The sequence below is a fragment of the Theropithecus gelada genome, chromosome 3, assembly GCF_003255815.1.
Source record: "Theropithecus gelada isolate Dixy chromosome 3, Tgel_1.0, whole genome shotgun sequence".
In the NCBI taxonomy this organism is placed as follows: domain Eukaryota; kingdom Metazoa; phylum Chordata; class Mammalia; order Primates; family Cercopithecidae; genus Theropithecus; species Theropithecus gelada.
The window spans coordinates 119,054,487-119,077,394 of record NC_037670.1 but is presented as its reverse complement, the minus strand read 5'-3'; the positions used below and the strand labels follow the sequence as shown (position 1 = coordinate 119,077,394).

General features: G+C 33.6%; 1 protein-coding gene across 1 annotated transcript in view; it reads right to left on the bottom strand.

The window, feature by feature from the left end:
- Positions 1-427: 427 nt before the first annotated feature.
- Positions 428-22,908, bottom strand: part of SEMA3D (semaphorin 3D) — a 161,779-nt gene continuing 139,298 nt past the window's right edge. The window contains exons 15-18 of the mRNA XM_025380899.1: positions 21,451-21,608; positions 18,838-18,902; positions 12,835-12,974; positions 428-5,144 (exon numbers count right to left, since the gene is read on the bottom strand). Coding sequence (XP_025236684.1) covers positions 4,719-5,144; positions 12,835-12,974; positions 18,838-18,902; positions 21,451-21,608 — 789 coding nt within the window. The 3' untranslated portion in view covers positions 428-4,718. The remainder of the gene's footprint in view (positions 5,145-12,834; positions 12,975-18,837; positions 18,903-21,450; positions 21,609-22,908) is intronic.

The window sequence follows — 22,908 nt, the reverse complement described above, 5'->3', positions numbered from 1 at the left end:
AAGGCATTGTCTATGAATCAGAAAGTGGCCCTAACAAGACACAGAATCTGCCACTACCTTGATCTTGAACTTCTCTGGCTTCAGAACTGTGAGAAATACATTTCTGTGGTTTATGAGCCACCCAGTTTATTATATTTTTTTAGTAGCCCAAATGAAGTAATAATTTTTAAGTGTTTTGTGTGAAAATTATTTGTTCTTTTAAAGACTATTAGTGTAATCTTACGTTACAAGCTTATCAGTAAAGTCAGAAAACTTGACATCTCTCAACACAGTATCTCTCTATATTATTTGAGTACCATATTTGTAGAACATTATATTATTTATTTGCAAATATTAAATGTTCTTCATGTGTGTCCCAAATTGGCAAGAAATATGTGTCTGTAAAATAAATTTTAAAAATGTTTTTATAAAGCAAAATTAAAGACAATCCACACCTTACTCTTTAATAAATTATACTCCAATACAGCTAAACATATAGATAAGTATTTTTAAATGATCAGATGGCAATTGGGAAATTTAAAATAAGTAGTTATTTGTGGTAATAACATTTATCTCAATCCACTAAAACCTAAATTAAATCACAATAAAGCTTAGCAATATAATTGTGTCAAATTGGGTGGGACACATTCTTTTCTTTCATAAATGAAATTACTGCGTACTTACAGTGTAAAATACATCTACTGAACATTTCTGAAAATACTGCATCTTATATTTTCTTTAGTCCCATTTTATATATAAAATTTACCATATTTGGGGTTTAAAAACAAAATTTGCACACAAACCAGTAGTTTTCATAATCATAGAATACTAACGTTTGTGTTTTATTATAATACAACCAAAATATACATTTAACAATTTTTAATTATTTCATCTACAAGACTACATTTCTTTTAAAATAGCAAAATTATAAATTCAAAATTGATTGCTAACCACTCACAATACTAGAATTAAATTACATGATTAACTATGGCATCTGACAGACTTTGCCCTTTACCAAAAACCGTCTATCTCAAACACTTCCCATAAATACTTTATACTACAAAATATTTAAATGAGAGGTATAAGTCATGTGTACGATCCTGTCTTTGCACTCCTAAGGTATGGAATCTGGGAATCTTAGCTTTTATTTGCTTTACCTCACTTGTAAGATGAATTATTTAAAATTGTGATCATTTACGATGATAAAAATACATCTCCTATAAAAACACTTCAAATATCTTTTTTTTTCTTTTTTTTGGTTTGTTTCTAAATTATCCATTCCCAATAAGGCTAACCAATTCCAACATGTTTTTGAAGAAAAATGTGACATTCCAAAGGGAGGCTATTTCAGTTTTGATTTCCACTTGCATTATATAAATAAATATGAAATATAACATTTAAGTTTAAGAAAATCAGTATTTAATGAATGCCCTTTTTATTATTTTGTGGACAGTTGAATGATATCAAGTTGTTCTTGGAAATTTAATTTTGATAATGAAAAGTAAAAAGTGACTACTGATAACTTACTGTTTAGCTGAGTCTGTACAATTCAGTAGGAACAAAACATACTAGAATATGAAGAACCAAAATATGAACCAAAAGCAAAATTCAAGAGTAAGACCATTTTGTAGCCAGCATATTGTAAAGAGCATTATTTTAGCCAACAGAATGATGAGACTTTATGAATTTTAATTCTTCAACTACTGTTGTGCCTTTTGCAAATTACTAAGTTTCTCTATGACTACTTTTCCATTTCTTGAGTAATTTGGTTGGTTTCCGAAAGTGTTTATTCAATAATTTGGATGTAGTGTTTTGAGCTCTTTGGAAAAAAGGACTCTACATAAATTAATTAGACTATTCATTTCTAAATAAAATCTTCAAATTTACAATAAATTGAATGTAAATGAATGCAGACATGCAGGATTCTATTTAGCAGCATAGATTGCTGAAATGAAATTCAGAAAATTCAGAAAAGAACACACAAGGCAGTCAAAGACAAAAGTATTAGAGACAAGAAAAATCCAAAAACATGAATAAACAGGCATTTTAAGATCCCCTCCATAGAGAATCAATTTCTTAGAATATTTGAAACCATTAATTATACTTTTCTTTTTCATTATTTTAAGGCAAATTTGATGACATAGTCAGTGGTAAGGAAGTATATAGTGTGTTTGTGGATTTAATATATTCATATTCTCTCTAAATGTTCTACACAACTAAAAAGCTAAGAAAAAAACACAGTTGAGATATTCTTTATCTTTAAAAATACATATAAATATTTGTCCTCTATGTTGTTTTTTGTGTGAAATTTTATTTTACCTATAATATTTTTAATATATTTAAACTAATTATCATAAATTAAGAGTATTATATCCAAAGCAGCCAGAATATTAGAGGTGGTCATAAAATAAGTTTCCCAAATTTTGTTTGAATAACTAGGATTAGAAAGAAGTAATTAAAAAATGGTTTGGACATTCAAATTTGGATAGAAATAAAATTTATTTTCATAAGTCAATCCTAACATTTGAGCTTCATGTAATTTTTCCGAAGTCATTCATATTTACTCTCGGACCCACAAATATTTTGAATTTTTTTTAAATTAAAAATGTTCCCACTTAATTGCTTTGAGCTCACTATGAGTTCCTGGAACATTTTGTCCAAGCAAATCTATAATTACAAACACTGTTGTTATGCTATTCAATTAGAAGTCTGGTCATGCCACACAGTTCTTCTGAATTACTTTTTAAATGAGTGATTTGTTCTGGTTCACTTTTATTAACATTATTCCTTAGCTTTTCCTTACAGTGAAACACCTACAAATATTCATCAGTAGAATATCAAAAGGGAATACTCAATCTCATATATCAGTTTGACCAGTTTGACTACTTTGAGATAGGTAACCAATGCAAATAAAATAAATATAACAGAGAGATAATGCTCTCAACATAAAGCCACAGATTTTGCATTAAGTTGCCCTCTAATCACATGGCTTTCTCACAGACTTTTCTTTCAAGATACGTAGAATGCATGAGAAACGAGCAATGTCTGTTATTTAGTTTTCTGAAAAGCTGCCTTCCATGTGAGGAAGTGACTAATTTTTCATTTCACACTCTAAAGGGCATGAAAAGGCAAAACCGAAGAAGGGTAAGGGTTCTGTGTTACAAGAAGGAAAGGTGAGTTCTGCTTAAACAGACAGGAAACACACCATACATAGTCAGAGGGAAAGTCAAATTGAAAACATTTGAAAGTACTAACAAAATATGAAAGATGTTTATGTTAATATTGTGAGTTTGGTTCTTTTTACACGTGGCAGGCTTATTTATTGTTAAATTACTAAAACAATAATACTACCATTACAACAGATTAACTCAGCAATGCGAAAAGGTTGTGTGAAGAAATGATGTCAAAGAGTTAATTTAACCCTTTCCGTTGTCAAAATTTTACACTTGTTCTGCTATTCAACAAATATATATCCCCACTCCCCAGCAATGTCATTTTCTTAATTCTCTTTGTGTTATATATTGTTTTCTCCTATTCACTGAAACATAATCACAAAATCCAATATACAGGAAAGAAAAAAGGCAGTAAAAAGAAATAATATACAGAGAATGATAAATATTTTTGAGAGAAAATATATATTGAAATATCATTGGTTATAAATAAAATATGTCTACCCTTCCTATGATTCTTCAGAAAAATTTATTTTTTCCTCAGACTTTTGCTAGCAGTTTGTTATAATCTAGATTTTTTTTAACAGATGAATTACAAATTGGCAGCTACTTATACTCTAGTGAAAAGAGCTCCATTACATTACTCTCACTTTATTTGTGATTGTTCTTCCTTTTCGTGGGGATATGAGTTTTCCCCAAAGACAGAATTTATGGCTGTCTTTCCTTCTGTCTTCTAACAAATCCCATCTGCATGCCTTTCCATCAGGATGCATTATACATCATTATGTTTTCCTTGTTTTATTAAAATATTTTCCCATATCTTATTAAAATATTTATTAGGCATTCTGTCCCTGTAGAGCTTAGCATATATTCTAAAAACACATAACTAAGCACCAACTTGTCTCTGTGAACCTGTTACTCCTGACTAGTCAATAGAAATCCTGGGGGAAACATTAATGCCCTTCAGTAAATCAATGTTGTAGTACACTAAATTTAACCCCTGTGGCCACAAAGAAATAATGCACCTCTCCAAATTCCTATACCATTCTCCAGGAGCGAATGGCTCCCTGGGAAAGTTCCTGTTGATAATGGAAGTAGTCTTAATTTGTGTCTGACCTCTAATTCTCTACCACAAGGTAGCTGGTTCTCAATAGGAATGATATATCTGTTCATAAGAACGTAGCACAACTGCATGGTAAATTCCATGCTTAACGGACATTTGAGGGAATAAAGCACCTTATATACTATCAACTTTGGTGCTTACTTAGCTCAATTATTTACATGACAATTAATTTCAAAAGTCAAAACATGGAACATTTACAAATGTAAAGCCCCTATTTTTAGGATAATTCTTATACTTTGCTGGTGCAAGATTTGTTCTTGGAAAACTGGTTCAAATGATTTTTTTGCCCTTTCTTATATTCACCACATATTGTCTTAATCAGATTATTGTCTTGTGCCTTAGCAAAACTCCATGGGAAGCATTTATGAATTATTATAAGGGATATACAAAACAGAAGGCAGTGTTTTTGTAGGTAAATAATTCTTTTCTTTAAATTAAGTAGAAAACTACGTGGCCACAGCTCTAGGGAGCTCATCCAGGTCTCTGTGATGTCTTCTATTTCTTTTCTTCTTCATTTCCTGCATGTGCTTCCACTTTGGGCCCCCCTTGTTTCGCTGTCTCCGCTTCTCCCTGTGCCACATCTGTTCGCAGTACTGGTCAAGGCTGAAGTTTGGGCTGCTAAGGATTTGGATGTAGTCTTTGTATCTCAACCGTGACTCAGCCAATAGATCCTTGACCTGCCCCTCCTCATGCTCTGCCCTCTGGGTATTTTCCATCTGTTCATTCTCAATGACATTCAAAGTCAGCTTCACTATGGTGTGGATGAAAGTGTGCTCCTGTGCTTTGCAGTAATACATCCCAGAATCCTTCTTCTGCAAACTTCGAATCAGTAGCCCATATTCCGTTTTGATGATTCTTTCATCAGGCTTCAACTGCAGAATTGGAAAAATATAGGTAATAAATTAAAAACAGAGAGACCTAAGAACAAATGAAAACAGGCTACATAGTTTTACTTAGATGAACCTAAAAGACATATTCACTGTCTCTTTGTCTCTGTCATCAAGCATAATATTGTCAGCCATAGTTTAAAAGGGTAAAAAAATTCAACTAAAGTAATCGCCCCCAAACTCTATCCTTAATTTTTCACATTTGTATCTTAGTAAGTCTAACAGCTTTTGGAATACAGTTATTTTTTTTCTCCCAATTTACAGATAGGAATGAAAAACTGGAAACCATCAAGTGACCTTCTTTACAGAGATTTCATATACAAATTACTATACCAAGATCATAAATTAGCACCCGAAATGTGGAGCAAGAATACAACATTTATAATCATTGTATAGAGAAGGAGCTTCAGTACATGCTACTACCTATAACGTAGAATAGAACAATAATTCCAAGTGGAATTTACTATTTTCCAGATATCACCAAATAAGCTATGTGAGTAGCATATGAAAGCTGTAAATGATGACGTCTTTAAAGTCAAACCCAAAGGTATGGGTATAGTCTTTTGGTGGTTAGAGCTGTAATTGAGTAGGACTCTAGTCAGAAGGTTAGCAACATTGAAAGCTGAATTTCCCTCTTTACTGTGGATTGAATTTTCATACTGTATGTATACGTGATACTTTCAACTGTCATTTGTGGAAATATTTGCCATGCCTTCGTATACTATGACATGGTAATGTGATTTCAAGTGTGAGAAAGCACAATGAACACAAAGAACTTCCACTGAAATGTGATGCTCTCCAGCCTTTGAAGCAATATTACTAAAAGACAATTCTAACATTAAGCTTGCCTGGCCCATGATATGGTGTGAATAATGAACCTATCTTCAGTCAAACTAGAGGCATGTTTACCCACAAAAGAGCCCTGCTTAATGTGGAGTATTGTTGAGTGGCTCAGCATTAAGTGGAATAACAAAAACAACAACAGCAGCAACAAAGAAGTCTGGAAGATTTCCCAGTTTACACATCTGCCCCTGTATTGTAGACTTTTAGATGATGGAAATCAAGGAGGCATAAAGATGGTTAAATTAAATTTATTCACAGTGGGTGGATTGTACTCTGCATCTTTATGTGAAAAATATGTAGGAAAAAATCTCCCCAATTCTAGAAATATGAGAAAAGGAAAAGAAACATCTCTGGCTACCAGCCCAGTTAACTAACAAGTATATGGCAAGCCACCCTCTGTGCCAGAGAAGTGCAGCTGGCGGGGAACCATTTGAGGCCAAAGGCAGGTCACAGCTCAGATCCCTGGTTAATGAGGCTGAATGGTCTCCAGGCCTGCCTTCGCTCTGCACTGAATCCACACCATCAGAGCTTTGTGTGTTTGTTTCTCTTATGTTGCCCATTTGGTAAGCTGGATGTGGTATTCTTTTTCTTATGGATTTATTCTAAAAGCCCAGACATTTAGAAATGCTATTGTAATACAAACTAACTTTGAATTAATTTACATTCTCAGAAACCATAGGAGTCTCATGCCTAAAATAAATGTGATTTGAATTAGGAGAGTTCTAAATGGCCAGTCTTAAACAGAAATGACAATGTCAAATTTAATACACTATGTATAATTATTTTTTTCCCCTTAGATAATTTCACTGTATTTTTTTTTTTTTGCAATTTAATACATTTTAGGTCTCAAAATACTAGCTTCATAGCCGAACCTTCTGGTCTCTACTCTGTTTCCTATGATGACTCATTTATCTTCCCCCATTGGTCTCCCATCTATCAAGTTGTGGTGCAGCATATGGTGTATTTGGGGGATTAAAAGCAAAGCTCTTTGAAGGTTAAAATGTGAAGTATTATTAGCAACATTACATACTACTGCCATGCTGCTTGAGAGGTAATATTTTGAAGCCTTTATTACTGTAATTCTTTTAATAGAAAATGGCCTGAGGTTATTAGCATGACAATCAAAGTGGATATCTCCAGTTCTAGTTCATCTCTAGATTTCCTTTACATAACTGGTACTCTTGCTAATGTTTAAATTACATTTAATGTGGCTTTTAGAGATTGTCACAGCTCTGACCAGGACTTTTGATTGTTCTCTTTAATCTTCTGACAGGAAGAAATTATGACTTGATCTCACACATATTGTGCAACACTTCATCATTGCTTTTGCTATTATCTTTTGTATCCTGTTTATGTTGTTGTACTTTGAGGTCTGGTCCCCTTCCATCTTTTTCCCTCTAATTCTGTCCCCACAGGACTCAGGATTCCATAAACACCTGGCATTCCATTATGCGGTCATGATCTTTCAACTTTCTTTTCTTCTGTGGAGTGCTGGATTTGTTCTCTGGTTTTTGACCTACAGATATCATACTTGATTTAATAAATTTTCAGCTTTCTACATCTAACTAATGTCAATTAGATCATTTAACAATTTTTTTCTTGCTAAAATTTCAATAATATGTTTTTAGTAAACTGGCAGCTCTAATAAAAGACATTTTGAATAGATATATTTACAGAGAATGTTTACAATCTAGAGATAAAAATCTGTGACCCAGAAACTAAGTAGTTGATTAACATTTGCCTTTACATTCTCTTTCTCTGTAATGCTTTCGTTCTTTGCTGAAATAGGATGCATTATGCAGACTGTATCTCAACAGTGAAATGTCAGCACAGTCAATTTAGAAAATTCAGCTCCTCAACAAAGAGATAATGTAATCTCTGGTCATTGATTTAAACTCTTGGAATTTTCTCCACTCTAGAAGTGATAAGTAAAAACTGCTCAACTTTACAAATTAAAACCACGTTTGAGCTGGGGTCGACTATCCATTTGCCTAATGTGAACAAGGATAATATATCTGGCATTATTAAATGTAGATCTCCAGTGAAGGGCAATTCATTTAACATGAGAAGAGTAACATGGAAGGGACAAAGGACATTTAAGTATTAAGCAGCAGGTAAAGGTCAGGGACTTTATCTCTTATAATAGCAGTCTAATGGTAGTTCTTTTACAGATAATTCACCTGTCAGTTCTTCCATAGTAAAAGCACTGCACATGCCTTGGAAGAGGTCAGGGCTTCAAAACTTTCCCCATTCTCTAACAGAAAATATTACTAGTGGGAAATTAGGATTAAAAAATAAAGAAAGCTGCTTGTGTGAGAGAATAAATGTCTGCAAAACTGTGGCAAAAATTTTTCTGTATTTAAAAAATACACTGAAAACTTTTCTTATTTAATTTGGGAGAAAGGAAAAGGAACTGGAATAGAATCATTTGTATACATGTTTTTAAATTTATCAGAGTTTACTTACATGACACTGTATATGATCCTTCTATTAATATACCACGAAACCAATAATTCATTTTTTTTTTTTTTTTTTTTGAGCTCTGCCGCCCAGGCTGGAGTGCAGTGGCCGGATCTCAGCTCACTGCAAGCTCCGCCTCCCAGGTTTACGCCATTCTCCTGCCTCAGCCTCCCGAGTAGCTGGGACTACAGGCGCAATAATTCATATTTTTAAGCAAACATTAGAAAAAGGAAAACTTGCTAAACCGATGCTAGAGCAATGAGCTCATTATTAAAAAGAAAAATCAAATATATACATACATAAATAACTACTAGATTAATTTACAATCTTTGGGTACATGTAAATATAATATGTAAAATATAAATGTAAAAACTCATAAAATAACTAGAAAAAATATATAATTGCTGTCTGATTGGGGAAGGAGTCTTTTTTTTTTTTTTTTGAGACGGAGTCTCGCTCTGTTGCCCGGGCTGGAGTGCAGTGGCCGGATCTCAGCTCACTGCAAGCTCCACCTCCCGGGTTTTACGCCATTCTCCTGCCTCAGCCTCCCGAGTAGCTGGGACTACAGGCGCCCGCCGCCTCGCCCGGCTAGTTTTTTGTATTTTTTAGTAGAGACTAGTTTTTTGTATTTTTTAGTAGAGACGGGGTTTCACCGTGTTAGCCAGGATGGTCTCGATCTCCTGACCTCGTGATCCGCCCGTCTCGGCCTCCCAAAGCACTGGGATTACAGGCTTGAGCCACCGCGCCCGGCCAGGGGGAAGGAGTCTTTAAGCATAACAGGTGAAATGTCACAGAGCCATAAATCAACAGATTTGCCTGTATAAAACGAAATGTGTAGGAAAGTCAGAAATTGTCAGAAACAAAAGAAATGTAAAATAAAATAAATGTATAAATGTATAACATTAAATTATTAATATATGTAATATACAAAGGACTTATTACAATTATTATTAAAAAATATGCCCATATAAAGTAAGCAATGACAGGCAAGACAATTCGCCAAATACAACTGAAGCCAAGAACCAAGACACATAAGAAGGTCAGTTCGCATCCACTAATATGCAAAGAAGTAGCTATTAAGGCAATACAGTTTTCATATTAAACTGGTAAAGATTTTCTTAAATTGTGAACCATAATTTTGCCTCAGGGCTTTATAACAGACACTAATACAGTGATTTTTATGTGAAATTAGCAATATGGTGTTGTTTATCAAAATCCACAAAGATAACAAATGTCTTTAACTTATTTTACTTCTAAGATTTTTTCCTAAGAAAATAGTTAGAAAAGCAGAGAAAGACTCAGATATAACAAAGTTCATTATTATTATTTCAAGCAGGAACATGATCTAGTGAGAGAACACCTGGAATACCTATGGATAACTACGGCATCAGGGTGGGATGTGTGGGAGACAGAAAAAGCATGGTATTGACATTAAATGATAATGGAAAATGCTCACAGTGCAATGGTGAGTGGGAAAAAAAGCTGGAATAGACATCAAAATATTATTTATGCTTATATACACTTAGTGGCCTCATACTTATTTTATGTGTTACAATAATTTTAAAATCATTTATATTGCTTTTAGAATAAAAATAAAATAAGATTGACAAGTGGAATAATGCAAATATTTGAAGATGTTTTTAAAATATTATTAACATAAACAGAGAAAATATAGTACGGCCTCGTTTACTTATTCAGATCCCAAAAGTTCAACAGAAGCTTGGGGACTGCCAATTGACTCGCTAGTTACAGCATAAACATCATCAATTTTAAGAACAGTTTTATAAGAAAGTCAGCAGATAACTGACTCATGACCTCCCGTACAGCACCCAACTGTGAAACAGCTCAGTAAGGAAATGTTCTCCTCCTGGCAGAGAATAACCTGGTGACAGCCTCTGTGCCACAGGAGATCATGGTCCCTCCTGCAGGCTGTTTTTGAGTGGAGGAAAGATTCCAAACTGTGACCTTATGGGTAAGAAGCAGAAGGCATCCTGCTGGGAAAAATGCTTCAAGTATAATCTGGATATTGCCCTTTTCCTCAGCTCAGGAAGCAGTATTGCATACCCTGGATAATGTGAAACTCTCTATTTACAAAGATAAATGAAAATACCAGTTGAAATATTACAGTGAAGATACTTTTAAGTAAAATTCAATAAATATTTCTGCTCCATTGAAATTCATGGAGCATGGTACCATTATGAATATATAATATACTTTTAAAAGGTAAATTAAAGTAATGCACGGAATTTTCAAGAAAATGCAAGATGTGAATGCAAACAACCACAGGCAAATGTAAGTATCTAGAGCTGAGAGATGAACTCAAGCAGAGGACCACATAATTTTAAAAATCAGATTAAATTTCCCATGAAGAAAAATCCATTTATTAAAGAATTATATTTAACTGAAAAGCAATTATCAAACTTTATTTGCTATGAAATTCAAAATATTGGTTTGTGACACTTAAGATTAAAACATTGCAACATAATAAAAAAATCTGCAAGTTAAAAAATTTCAGTATCGTTCTTTCAACATTTCTAGTAAATGCCTTGTATTTTGAAATTAAATAATCATTTCTGTATCAAATAATATTTCAATATAAAGGTAAAAAATTGAACCCTTAAAATAAATATGCAGTGTAAATATGAATCTGCCATAGTCTTAGGACTTATAGAAGTCAGGAATGATGATGTATCTAGTTTTATTGGTGAAATTTGACTTAACAAAACATGAAGTTATTCTTTTATTTATATATTAAGTATGTAAAGAGTTAACACTTAGAAAAAGTTATTCTTGTAGCTGTTAGATGAAGAGAATGATGTTAAACTCTTCATGTAACAGTATAACTATATCTTTAAATCAATTTCTTACGATAAAATTTGATTTTTTTTACCTGAAGTTTTCTTAACCTCAGCATCTTTCACATTTGGAGTGACATAGTTTTTTATTGTGAGGAACTGTGCATTGTAGAATTTTTGGTATCATCTCTGACCTCTACCCAGTACACACCAGGGGCTCCCACTTGGCCACCCACCCACCCAGCTGTGATGTTCAAAAATGTCTCCAGACATCACCCAATGTTGGTACTCTGGAAACAAAATTACCAGAGGTTGAGATCCACTGTTCTGTACTAATGTTTGACTTAATTACATGTACTATTTTAAATGTTTATAGACTTGTCAATAAGGCTGATATTTTAGGGAAATTTGATCTACTTATATAAGAGAGAAACTAAGTGCTAGAGAAGTTACGATCTGCTCATGAATTCTCAGGAGTCAAGCCAAAGGTAGAACTAGTATTTTCTAAACACATGATTAGTACTCTTTCCTGATGCACATGTAAAATACCCTCATTAATAGGGTATCTGTAATTTTACATGCATATTTTACGGTTGTGAGAGCCTCTTTATTGAAATTCTACATTCTCATATGCATTTTTTCACTTAATATTATAGTAACTTTTGAATTTATTTTGTTCACTTAGAAAATTGGGGGCTCAGGAACATTACCAAAGGTTTAAGGACCATGTTTCAACTCAAGATATGTAATTCTGAATCCTGTGTTTTTTCCATTATTCATTACAGTGTCCTTAGTTTAACATGTCTGGATACTTATCTAATTTGCTCATATAATTTGATAAACATAGATATTTCTGTTTTGTTTGTTTGTTTGTTTTTAGATGGAGTCTTGCTCTGTTGCCCAGGCTGGAGTACAGCGGCACGATCTCGGCTCACTGCAAGCTCCACCTCGTGGGTTCGTGCCATTCTCCTGCTTCAGCCTCCCCAGTAGTTGGGACTACAGGCGCCCACCACCACGCCTGGCTAATTTTTTTTGTATTCTAAGTAGAGACAGGGTTTCACCGAATTAGCCAGGATGGTCTCGATCTCCTAATCTCATGATCCGCCCGCCTCAGCCTCCAAAAGTTCTGGGATTATAGGCATGAGCCACCGCACCCGACCAGATATTTCTGTTTTAATACAACCTCAACATGCTTCATTTCATGATCTAAATTAAACACAATGCGAACTAAAATGTAGTCACTGTGCTACTGTGGGAAGAAAAATATGATGTTCTTGTTATTAGGGATTTGTTCCTAAATATAGGCAATCTATGAAATATGCAATTTGGAAAAAAAATGTAAAAGTCTTTAAAAAATTCAGTCTACTTTTAAATATATTTTATGAAAACATTTGTGTGAAGTTGGCCTATTCTTATCTAAAAGCTATTGTTACTTTTGGTGTTAGTAAGCAAAACCTTTTTTTTTTTTTTTTGAAATCAAATAATGATAAAAGTAGCATACAGCACTAAAAGTTGAACATCTCTCAATCGTACACTATTTCCCTCAAAGTGAGTATTCTTTGATGACAACAGCTTACCTCCTCTCGATGCTCATCCCCTGACCTCTGGATATACCATTTAATAGTTGCTTGTTGGGATTTAGGTATACATTCCAGAAAGGTTGAGTTAAATTCAATGCCAAAAATCACCTTTTCATCAGCAGTTTCATGACTAATGCCTGGAAAGCAAACATGGAATAAGAGATTAACCTTGACCTGATTTTAAAAGCAATGGGAAAACAGACTGATTCAGAACAGATGCCATAGGGAAAGAATCATATACATTATTAAAGAGAAAGGAAATTCATGTTATAATATTGTTACCTGAGACAAATATTACACAATAGATGGATTTTTAAAATTTTATCCCTGTATTGTAATTTTTATTCTTTCATCAATATATTAGCTATTTGCACTTGATTTTAAAAAATAATGTTCATAATATCTAACTCTATATATTGAGATTTTTTTCTTTGAGCTGAATAAATCTTTTGCATCTTTTAGTGCTTTAATACTTTTTTGTTAATATAAAATATAAACAATTTTGTAGATAGTTCTGGAGCAGTTTGCTTTAATTTAAAGGCAATTTCTATCATGAATTGGTCCACAGAGCTGATCAGATAACATAAAATTTTGATATCAGAAAAGTAAGTTATAGTGATCTACGCTTGACAAAATTCTATGATGATGATCATGAGCCAGATGCACTAATACTCAATATCGGGGCCTTATCTGTATTAATCTATCATTTTTATGCTTTTTTACACAGAGGGATATTTTAGCCCAATATACATTTGCTATGAGATAGTTACTGGGATGCTTAAAAGAACAGTGTCTCAGACACCTTATTCTCGTAAATCAATGCACCATCTGAAATACATTCCATCTAGAATAGCCAAAGGCTGTGTCCCTTGTGTGATCTAAGAGCTCTAGCTCAAATTTGATCAAACAAAAAATGACAGCTGCTCAGCTTAGCCCAAATATGCACTATCTCATCATATATTCAGATATCTCAATTTTACAGATTGGCTTACTTAGCACTATAGAACATCACCTAGAGTAAGGTTTAAAAGACCAAGTGAATCCTAAACCTAAGCATACAAATGATCAGCAATGGCATAAATGCACATATGTTAGTTAGGCTTCTTTTCAAGAAACTTATTTTGAACTTACTTGTGTTTTACCAGCAAGGATTAAGTCAAGCATGCTGACACCATTATGAATTAACCTCATCTAACCTTCAAAATGTGTGGATTCCATTTAAAACCTGTAGTCAATCAACTATCTCCACCAATTCAACAGATTATAGCTGTGATTTTCACAGTTAATAAATTCCTAATGCACAAAAAGATCACTGGTGCCAGTTATGGAAAAGAAAGATATGCACCATCTTATAATAACGGATACAATTTTCCTGAGAAAAGGATTTTGTCAACAAAGTAGGGGAGGATGCAGGTTAATTTTTGGGATATGGGGCAAGGGCTCAGGAGAAATGCCATTAGACTGACTTGACCAAAGAATTGGTCAATTTAGTAAAAGATAAATTGGTGAAATCAACTGGAAAAGTGATAGCGAGCTCATTATCTGAACTCTTTTTTCAAATTAATAAAAATAATGTCTGACATCTCTACATCAGTTTCACTGAAAATGAATTTATTGTTACTTCCAACAACGTTTGTTTCATTTCTGAATTCTAAGTTTTCCACTTTAAAAGTTTTTAAATGTATATAGATGTATGCATATTATATACACATACACATACACATACACACACACACACACACACTATCATACACAAAGGTTCTGCATCCTTAATTCAAAAATCTGAAATCCAAAATGCTCCAAAATCCAAAACATTTTCAGCACAGACGTGAACCACAAGTGGAAAATTCTACTTGATGGGTTGCAGTCAAAAGGCAGGGACACAACATACAGTTTATGTGTGAATAAGATGATGATTGCTTATTGGTAACATATAAATTCAGAGTCAGGAATGGTGGTGATGCCATACAACCACAGATTGTCCGCATTGGTGGCTGAGAAAATAACACCTTTACTTTCTTATGATACAATGCACACACACTTTGTTTCATGCACAATATTATTTAAAATACTATACAAAATTACCTGAAGGCTATGTGTATCAGGTGTATATGAAATATAAATAAATTTTGTGTGCAGATTTGGATCCCATTCTAAGATATTTCATTATGTATATGCAAATATTCCAAAATCTGATAAAATATGGAATCCAAAAACCTTCTGATCCTAGGCATTTCAGATAAGGAATATTCAACTTGTTTTATTCTATCATGACCTAAATTTTAAATGTGTAAAAGTTATATACAATAGTGTTTGAAATAGTTAAAATAGCTTCTTATGACATGTAAGATAATAGTGGAGTATTTTTTTTTTCCTCCAGATTGCAGTCAAAAAATTTTTTTTATAGTAAAATGCCTAGAATACCTCTTTATAATAAATATATAGCTTATCATTGAAGTGCAAGATTGATCTGTTTAATGTTGTTGAACTATTTTTCTGTATGTATTGCTGGTTTTATGTCATCGATAACCATGCAGTTTTGCAGCTTTTAACAATAAAAGCAATAAAGAAAGAATATAAAGAAGAAAAGAAAAATCTTTGCCCATTATTCAAGACTTGACTTCCTAATAAAATCCAGCACACATTTATGATGGATTAGAGACAAGTCAATTAATTTGTAAATATCTTTACAGTCTCTACTCTAACTCCCACAATTGATTCTCCGCCTCTAGCATCTCATATTCCAATCAATGTTTTATACAGGTGTCAATTACTTTTATTAAAAAAAAAAAAAAAAAAACCTTTTCTGAGCAATACGAAATAGCTCCTAGCACCTATAAAGTAAACATAAAATTAATAGAATCATGTAGACACTTTCACAAACTTTACCCAATCTATGTGAGGTCTTTCTGATTTTAATTATTATTTCTTCATTACTTTATAAAATCTAACTTTCTCCTGAAGGCATGGCTCAAATGCTATCCATCTGAATATCCCTCTATTTACTTGTCTATTACACAACTGCTATTGTGTGCCTAACACACTAACATCATTTTAAGTGCTAGAATAATATGACAGGATGAATATGAAATTCACTGCCCTCTAGAAACTTACATTCTAGTGACATAGACAAAGTAATCAAGTAAATGAATAAAGAAGTAATATCTGCTACAAAACAATAAAGGAGATTAGAAAATACCATGGGCAAAAAAAAAAAAAAAAAGAAAAGAAAAAAAAGTACTTTAAATGGGATGATCAGGAAAGGTCTCTCTGAATAATTAACATGTAACCATAGGATTAATTGATGTAAAAAGATGGAGCTAAATAAACATCTGAAAAACGAGTTCCTCAGGTACAGAGGACAATGAATGCAAACATACATAAGGCAGCAACTCATTGGTGCTTTTGAAAAAGAGAAAGCTACTAAGTGAATCTAGCAACAGTGATGTGAAGGAGGGTCAGAGAAAATACTAGAGATCAGGTCAAGAATAATCTTACATGCCATAGGAAAGCTTTCCATTTTTTTACCAATTGTTCTAAGAACCTATTGAAAAATGTTGAGTAAGGGAGTCACATGCTCTGACTGAAGTTTTTAAAAAGATGACTCTGGCTAGTAAGTGGGGTATACAGCTAAGTGGGGTACAGATAGAAGTGGCACAAGTGTGGAGGCAGAAAGACCAGTGAAGCAGCTACTGAAGAACTACTATGGCCTCAGTTAGGCTGGCATTTGTGGGTGTAATGAGAAGTAGGAAAGCTTGACCATGGGTCAGAAGGACTAATTGAGAGGTTGGTGATAGGATGCGAAGGAAAGAAAATATTATAAAAGTGACTCCTAGCTGCTTTTTGACATAAGTAGCTGGGTGAATGGTGTGCAATTTGTTAATAAAGGAAAGTCTGCAGAACAAATAGGTCTTGAAGAAGATAACAAGAATTCTTTCTCAGAATAAGTTTCAGATGCTAATTAGGCCTTCAAGTGGAGCTCTTTAGTAGGCATACAAGCGTCTGTGTCTGGCATGTAAGGGTGAGTTCAGAATTGGACTATGAATTTGGGAGGGAAATAGCCTCTGACAGTGTTGAAATAGACAGTATTAGAGAGTGAGTAGACAGAGAATGGGAAAGTGGCTCGGGGCACTCCAATATTTAAAAGGTGGGACAAAAAGGAAAGTTAAGGACACTCAGAAGGCACAGTTTGCAAGGTAAGAGGTAAACCAGAAGGATATGGTATAAGGGCACATAGGTATGCTGGAACATCATTTCTCTGAAAACACAACAAAACAACAAAAAAACTAATTTGTAGTGCTTGCTGATTTTGCTGGTGTAAATACTCCCAACATGTCTGACTGATTCAAGCTTTCAGTGGTTTAAAATCAGCTCACAAAATTTCAAAATTTTAAGCAACCAACTTATATGAGGCCACATGAACTGGCTCCAGCACACAAATGCATGGAAGTCAAAAGAAAGTGTTTCAAAAAGGAGGGAGTTACAGCTTAAGTAAAAATGAGAACTGAAAATTGGTCATTGGATTTGGCAAGGAGGAAATTGCCGGTGACCTTCATAAGAATGGATTGGATAGAGTGATGATCATGATGATTAGAAAAGACTGCGTGCAGTGGGTTATAGCATGAATAGGATATGGTAAAGTGAAGACAAAAATTGTGAGTGCCTTAGGCAGCAACTATGTTTTGTGTCAGTTTCTTCATAACATTTATCATTGACATAGCATTTATTTTACTTGTTTTGGTATTTATTGTCTGCTCTCTCCCCTAACATACTCTTGAATATAAGTATTGTGAATGCACAGATTCTGTTGTTGTTTTCTTTGTTGTTCATTGCTATATCCTCAATACCTATAATCATCCCTGATACATTTCATATGCATGTGTAGAGAATTGCATATGTATCTCACAGTAATGATTGGTAACTAAACCAATGGACATCACAATGAATCACCTACACATTAGAACAAGAACCCAAACATACTAATCTGGATGAAGGCTTATTTTTCAGAAGAATTAAGTTATAAGTTAAAAATAACTGTTTTGCTTTTAAATCAAGAAAACACTACCAGACCACCAGTTATAGATTATGAAATCTGGGTTACTTACATCACTGGTGGGGTGGTCAGTAACATTGTGATGAATGTGCACTTCCTCTACCAGTCTGTGTGTGTGTGTGTGTGTGTGTGTGTTTGGTGTGTATGTGCACATATTTTCTATCTGAAGGTAGAGCTTGAGAGTGGAGAGTAACTGAAGCTCTGGAATACATACTTTTATCGATTTTTTTTTTCTCTGTTTTCAGAATCACTCACCAGGCCTCCTCTCTACTCCCCCACACTGGCCTTCTCCTTCAGGCTTTCAAGACCTTCTATTGTATGATTCATTTTTCTAAACAATACAGCCTCTCTTTCACTAAACTCCCCTATCACTAATTGTGCCTTATGACATTTCCCCAAAGATTCATAAGCTCTCTAAGGAGTTTCTTAGTCACATAGTATACCCAGGACAATTACATGAATATGAAAGTCGCTTAATAAATATTTATTGATTAAGTGAATATATGATTTGATAGGTGAATATAAATAAAGTATAGGCTACTTAAAAACTTCTTTCAAATAAGACCTACACTTTTACCAGACTTCTGGGAGGTCTATTTGAGTTTACTCTAAATGTCCAAATGTTTTCTGTTATATCCTGTTTTATCTCTAATAGCAGTTTTCAAACTTTATAAGGATGGATATGGTAGTAAAAAGAAACAAAGGCTACAGTTTAGGAATTTTAAAAGACATATGAAACAAATAATGATATAACAAAGGATTATTCTATTAGGCACGTAGACAGGGGTTGATTTATACAATTTCCTGTTGCTCTTCCAGAACACATGCATTACAAAAAATGGAGATATTCCCAGATAATAGATGGTTTAAGTCATATAATAAAAGTACACAAAAGAATGGGCTTAGCATTTTAAATCACAGAAAAAGCATATCGAAGCTGTACTTACTGTCTTCGATGTCCCAGCACTGGGTGATCGGGTCACCATATTTTACGTCTTGGCGTCTAGCTCTCCTACGGAAAGGGGATTACACTGATTAGAACCTCAAGCATGATTACCATCATATAGAAAGGCTACATCTAACACTAACAACAGTAGCAGATGCAGTTCTATGCTTGTCTTACAGCTCAACTTAAATGCAAGTCAATATTCCAATCAATCTAACATTGATTTTAAAAACCACTGGTAGTGAGGTCCTAATAGAAGCAATCCTGTTCAGACAATGAGATGACATGAATTTTATTTAACTGTGCTTCTTTTTCTCTGATTTTTCACAAAGTATTCAACAATAAAGGTTAAATAAAAATATAATCCTGGTTTTATATAATTAAAATAAGGATAGCTACTCTTGTTTTTTTTTTGTTTTTGTTTTTTTATTTTTTGTTTCTTTTTTTGTTTGTTTGTTTTTGAGACGGAGTTTCACTTTTGTTGCCCAGGCTGGAGTGCAATGGCGCGATCTCAGCTCACCGTAACCTCCGCCTCCCAGGTTCAAGCGATTCTCCTGCCTCAGTCTCCCTAGTAGCTGGGATTACAGGCATGTGTCACCACGCCCTGCTATTTTTTTTTTTTTTTTTTTTTGTATTTTTAGTAGAGCCAGGGTTTCTCCATGTTAGTCAGGCCAGTCTTGAACTCCCGACCTCAGGTGATCTGCCCGCCTTGGCCTCCCAAAGTGCTGGGATTACAGGCATGAGCCACTGCGCCCGGCTAGTTACTCTCTTTAGGAACTCTTTTTTTAGTCAGTCATTGAGAAATAATAATATATACAAGAGTTCAGTCAGTGGATAGGAACATATACACAAATACAAAACACCTTGTCATGGAAAGATTCATTATTGCATAGATTTAATTAAGCAACAAACTAAATACTGTAACTTGAAATATAATTATAAGTTCAATATGGTATAAAAGACTACCTGTTATTTCTATCTGCTGATGAGTAGCTCAAATTGTTTTTCTGGTAGTTATGATAATAATAATATTAAACAATGGCTTTTGTATTACATCACACATTTTCCTTAAAATAAAGTAGTAACTATTTTATAAAAAAGAAAAAGAAAAACAAACAAACAAAAAAACCCTGCTACATCTAAGCAAGTTCTTACACCCTTACAGCATATTTTCATTTGCTTGGGCTATTTTATTTTGTCACTTCAGAGATCAGAAAAGCACCAATAAACGTTCTGTGATATCTAGAGTGTTCCTTGAGGGTAATGCTGAACAGATGACAACAGATGACAAGATTCATCCATTATACACATCTTTTGGCTCACATGACATTATGTTAGGTAAGGGAAAACATCACAGTGGCATGTCTGAAAGATCAGAGATACAGTCTTGGGAAATACAAGAAGAAAAAATTATGATGGTGTAAGGTACATAAGGTCAAGAATGTTTTTAAATCTTGGCTTCTTAAGGAACAGGGTCAATTCATCACACTGAGGTTTATTACCAACTAATGAGCATTCTTGTTTTTCAGCTTTCCAGGAAAGCATTCCCCAAAGACTATAATGAGTATGTTCTTGGCCAAAAACTATAACAAAATGTGGGTGACTTTTAACTTGTAATTTCTAATAATCATATGTACCCATTTCAATTTAATTCATGGGTTTCAGGGAATATAAAATGTTTTCTAATTTTAAGTAACATTTGCTATTGCACTATACATTCAATCCGTAATTTCTTAGAAATCAGAATTTGAGAAATCAATAAAATTCCAAAAAGAAAAAAGTGTACATGTGGTAATGACACTAGCATGTGCCTGTTAGTTTGAAAACAGACCTAAAAATACATTTGCTTACTTTTCACCTACAGGAAAATATACTTTGAATACTTTAGAAAATAATGTTACTATAATTGACATTAAACTAATTAATATAATATATTTAGCTAGCGGCAAGCATATCAATGGACATTCAGATTGTTTGCAGTTATTTTGCTATAAAAATAATGCTGAAATAAACATTCTTGAACATAGAACTTTGTGGTACTTTTGCACATGTGTATATAGAACAAATTCCTAGCTTGGAATTGTTGGCTCAAAATAGCACTATTTCTAAGAACACAAAGCAATGAACTACAAACAGTAAGGAAAATGTTCGTTGTTTAATTATATGAGTGGCAGAAATTGACCAAGTTATAATTATTAGAGTAAAACTAAAATTATACCAAGTCACTGGGCTACACTGTGGGTTTTATACAATCTGTACTTGTACCATCATATATATTTATATATTATTTGCAAAACAGTAGGCATCAGTATATGCATATTTAGAAATAAGAAATAGGGAAGGAACAATTATAAAAAAGGCAAAATAGTGAATAAACAATTTATTAAAATTGTTCGAAGTTCCATATTTCAGAATTTCAGAGCGTCTGTTTTATCCTCCTTCAAAATTAAATTTTATGTAAAAATATAAAACAACATTTTGATTTCAATATTCCTTCCATAGGCCATGTTTGGTATATATTTTCTCTTTAACTTAAACTATAAGACAAGGCATTAATGTGAGATATTCATTTTGTAGAAAGGAGGGCTTTATACTAACTCAATGTGCCTCTTACCTTTTAGAAGTAGGAGCATATCGAGAGCATGCATTTCCATCCCAGGCACAGTAGGGGTCTCTGGCAAGACAACAGTCTGCACAAGCTTTCCCATAAGTGTCGCATCTGTGCAAGGAGAGCTGAACTAATCCATCTCGGGAACCAATGTACAATTGTTGCTGCAAATCGGGTAAAACAAATGAATTAGAAGATCTTTCAGACTAGTCTTAAGAATTTTCTTTTCTTGAATATCACATAATACATATAAATCTGTTTCTCTGGGTGTCCTGCCCATTGTAAACACTTGTACAGAAACATAATGAGGAGTAAAATAAGTCAATCATTTCTATTCTGGTTGGATGATAGTTTGAAGATTTTGATGCTGAAATAGACAGCATTCTACAAGCTTGGCAGTAATTTCAGAAGGTCAAAAACCAGCTGCTAGACAGGAATTAAGATGTCAAATCCTTTCTCAATACTAGAAAATGTACTTTGAGAGATTATGTCCAGCACAGATGCTATAGACAAAGCTCACGGTCTTCCCAAGACTTCCCATGACTCCTTATATAAGAGATGACTGAAAATAAATTTATAAAGCATTCCCCTGGTTTCAATTAACCATTTCATTTGTTTCATTTGTTATTGAAGTACTGATCCTTGAAAGAACATGAGTTATTAGTGGGAGAGAGAGTATTTGTTATCATGAAAGAAAGTATTAAACAGGCTTGAGGGATGCCATATCAAAAATGCAAGGCTGCATGATACTGAAAAACCCAGCAAATAAGATCACATTTTCAATATGAGTCCTGAAAGTAATGAATTACTTCCCTTATACATTCTTTTGAGTATCTGTGGTAGTAGTGGTGGAGGAGGAGGGGTGATAAAAGTGAATAAGCCACAATCTGTGCCAAAGAACTCATGGTCCACTCTAGTGGACCATTTCAAGAGTTAAAGGAAGGAAATCCATGTTAGAAATAGGTATCGGCATAATAACATAGTACTCAACTTACAGAAATAGGTCTTATACCTCTAGCATCCATTAAACTGTCAATTAAGACTTCCCAGTTGCTAAATGCAATGAACACTGTTTAGTATTTGTTTTACTGAAATTCTCTATACTGTTTGACACTAATGACTATATATTCCTTGAAACTTTCTCCACTTTCTATTCTCCCTCTTTATTTCAGATTAAGACATTTGTCTCCTTTGTGATTTCTTTTTTTGCATTAAATGTTGGGTTTCCCTCTTTTTGCTTCTTATTTATTTACCTTTTATATTGTACAAAAGACTTAGACATATCTTGAAAACAGTATAAATATGAACATAATAACCCCCCTAAATCTATTCCTCCTGCCCTACCTTGGAGAGCAGCACCCTCATCCACCAAGTCATCTAAGACAGAAATCTGGGAGTTGTCTTTGAATCTTCTTTCTCTCACATTCAGTCTGTCATCACTTCATTTCCATTCTCTCATACAGA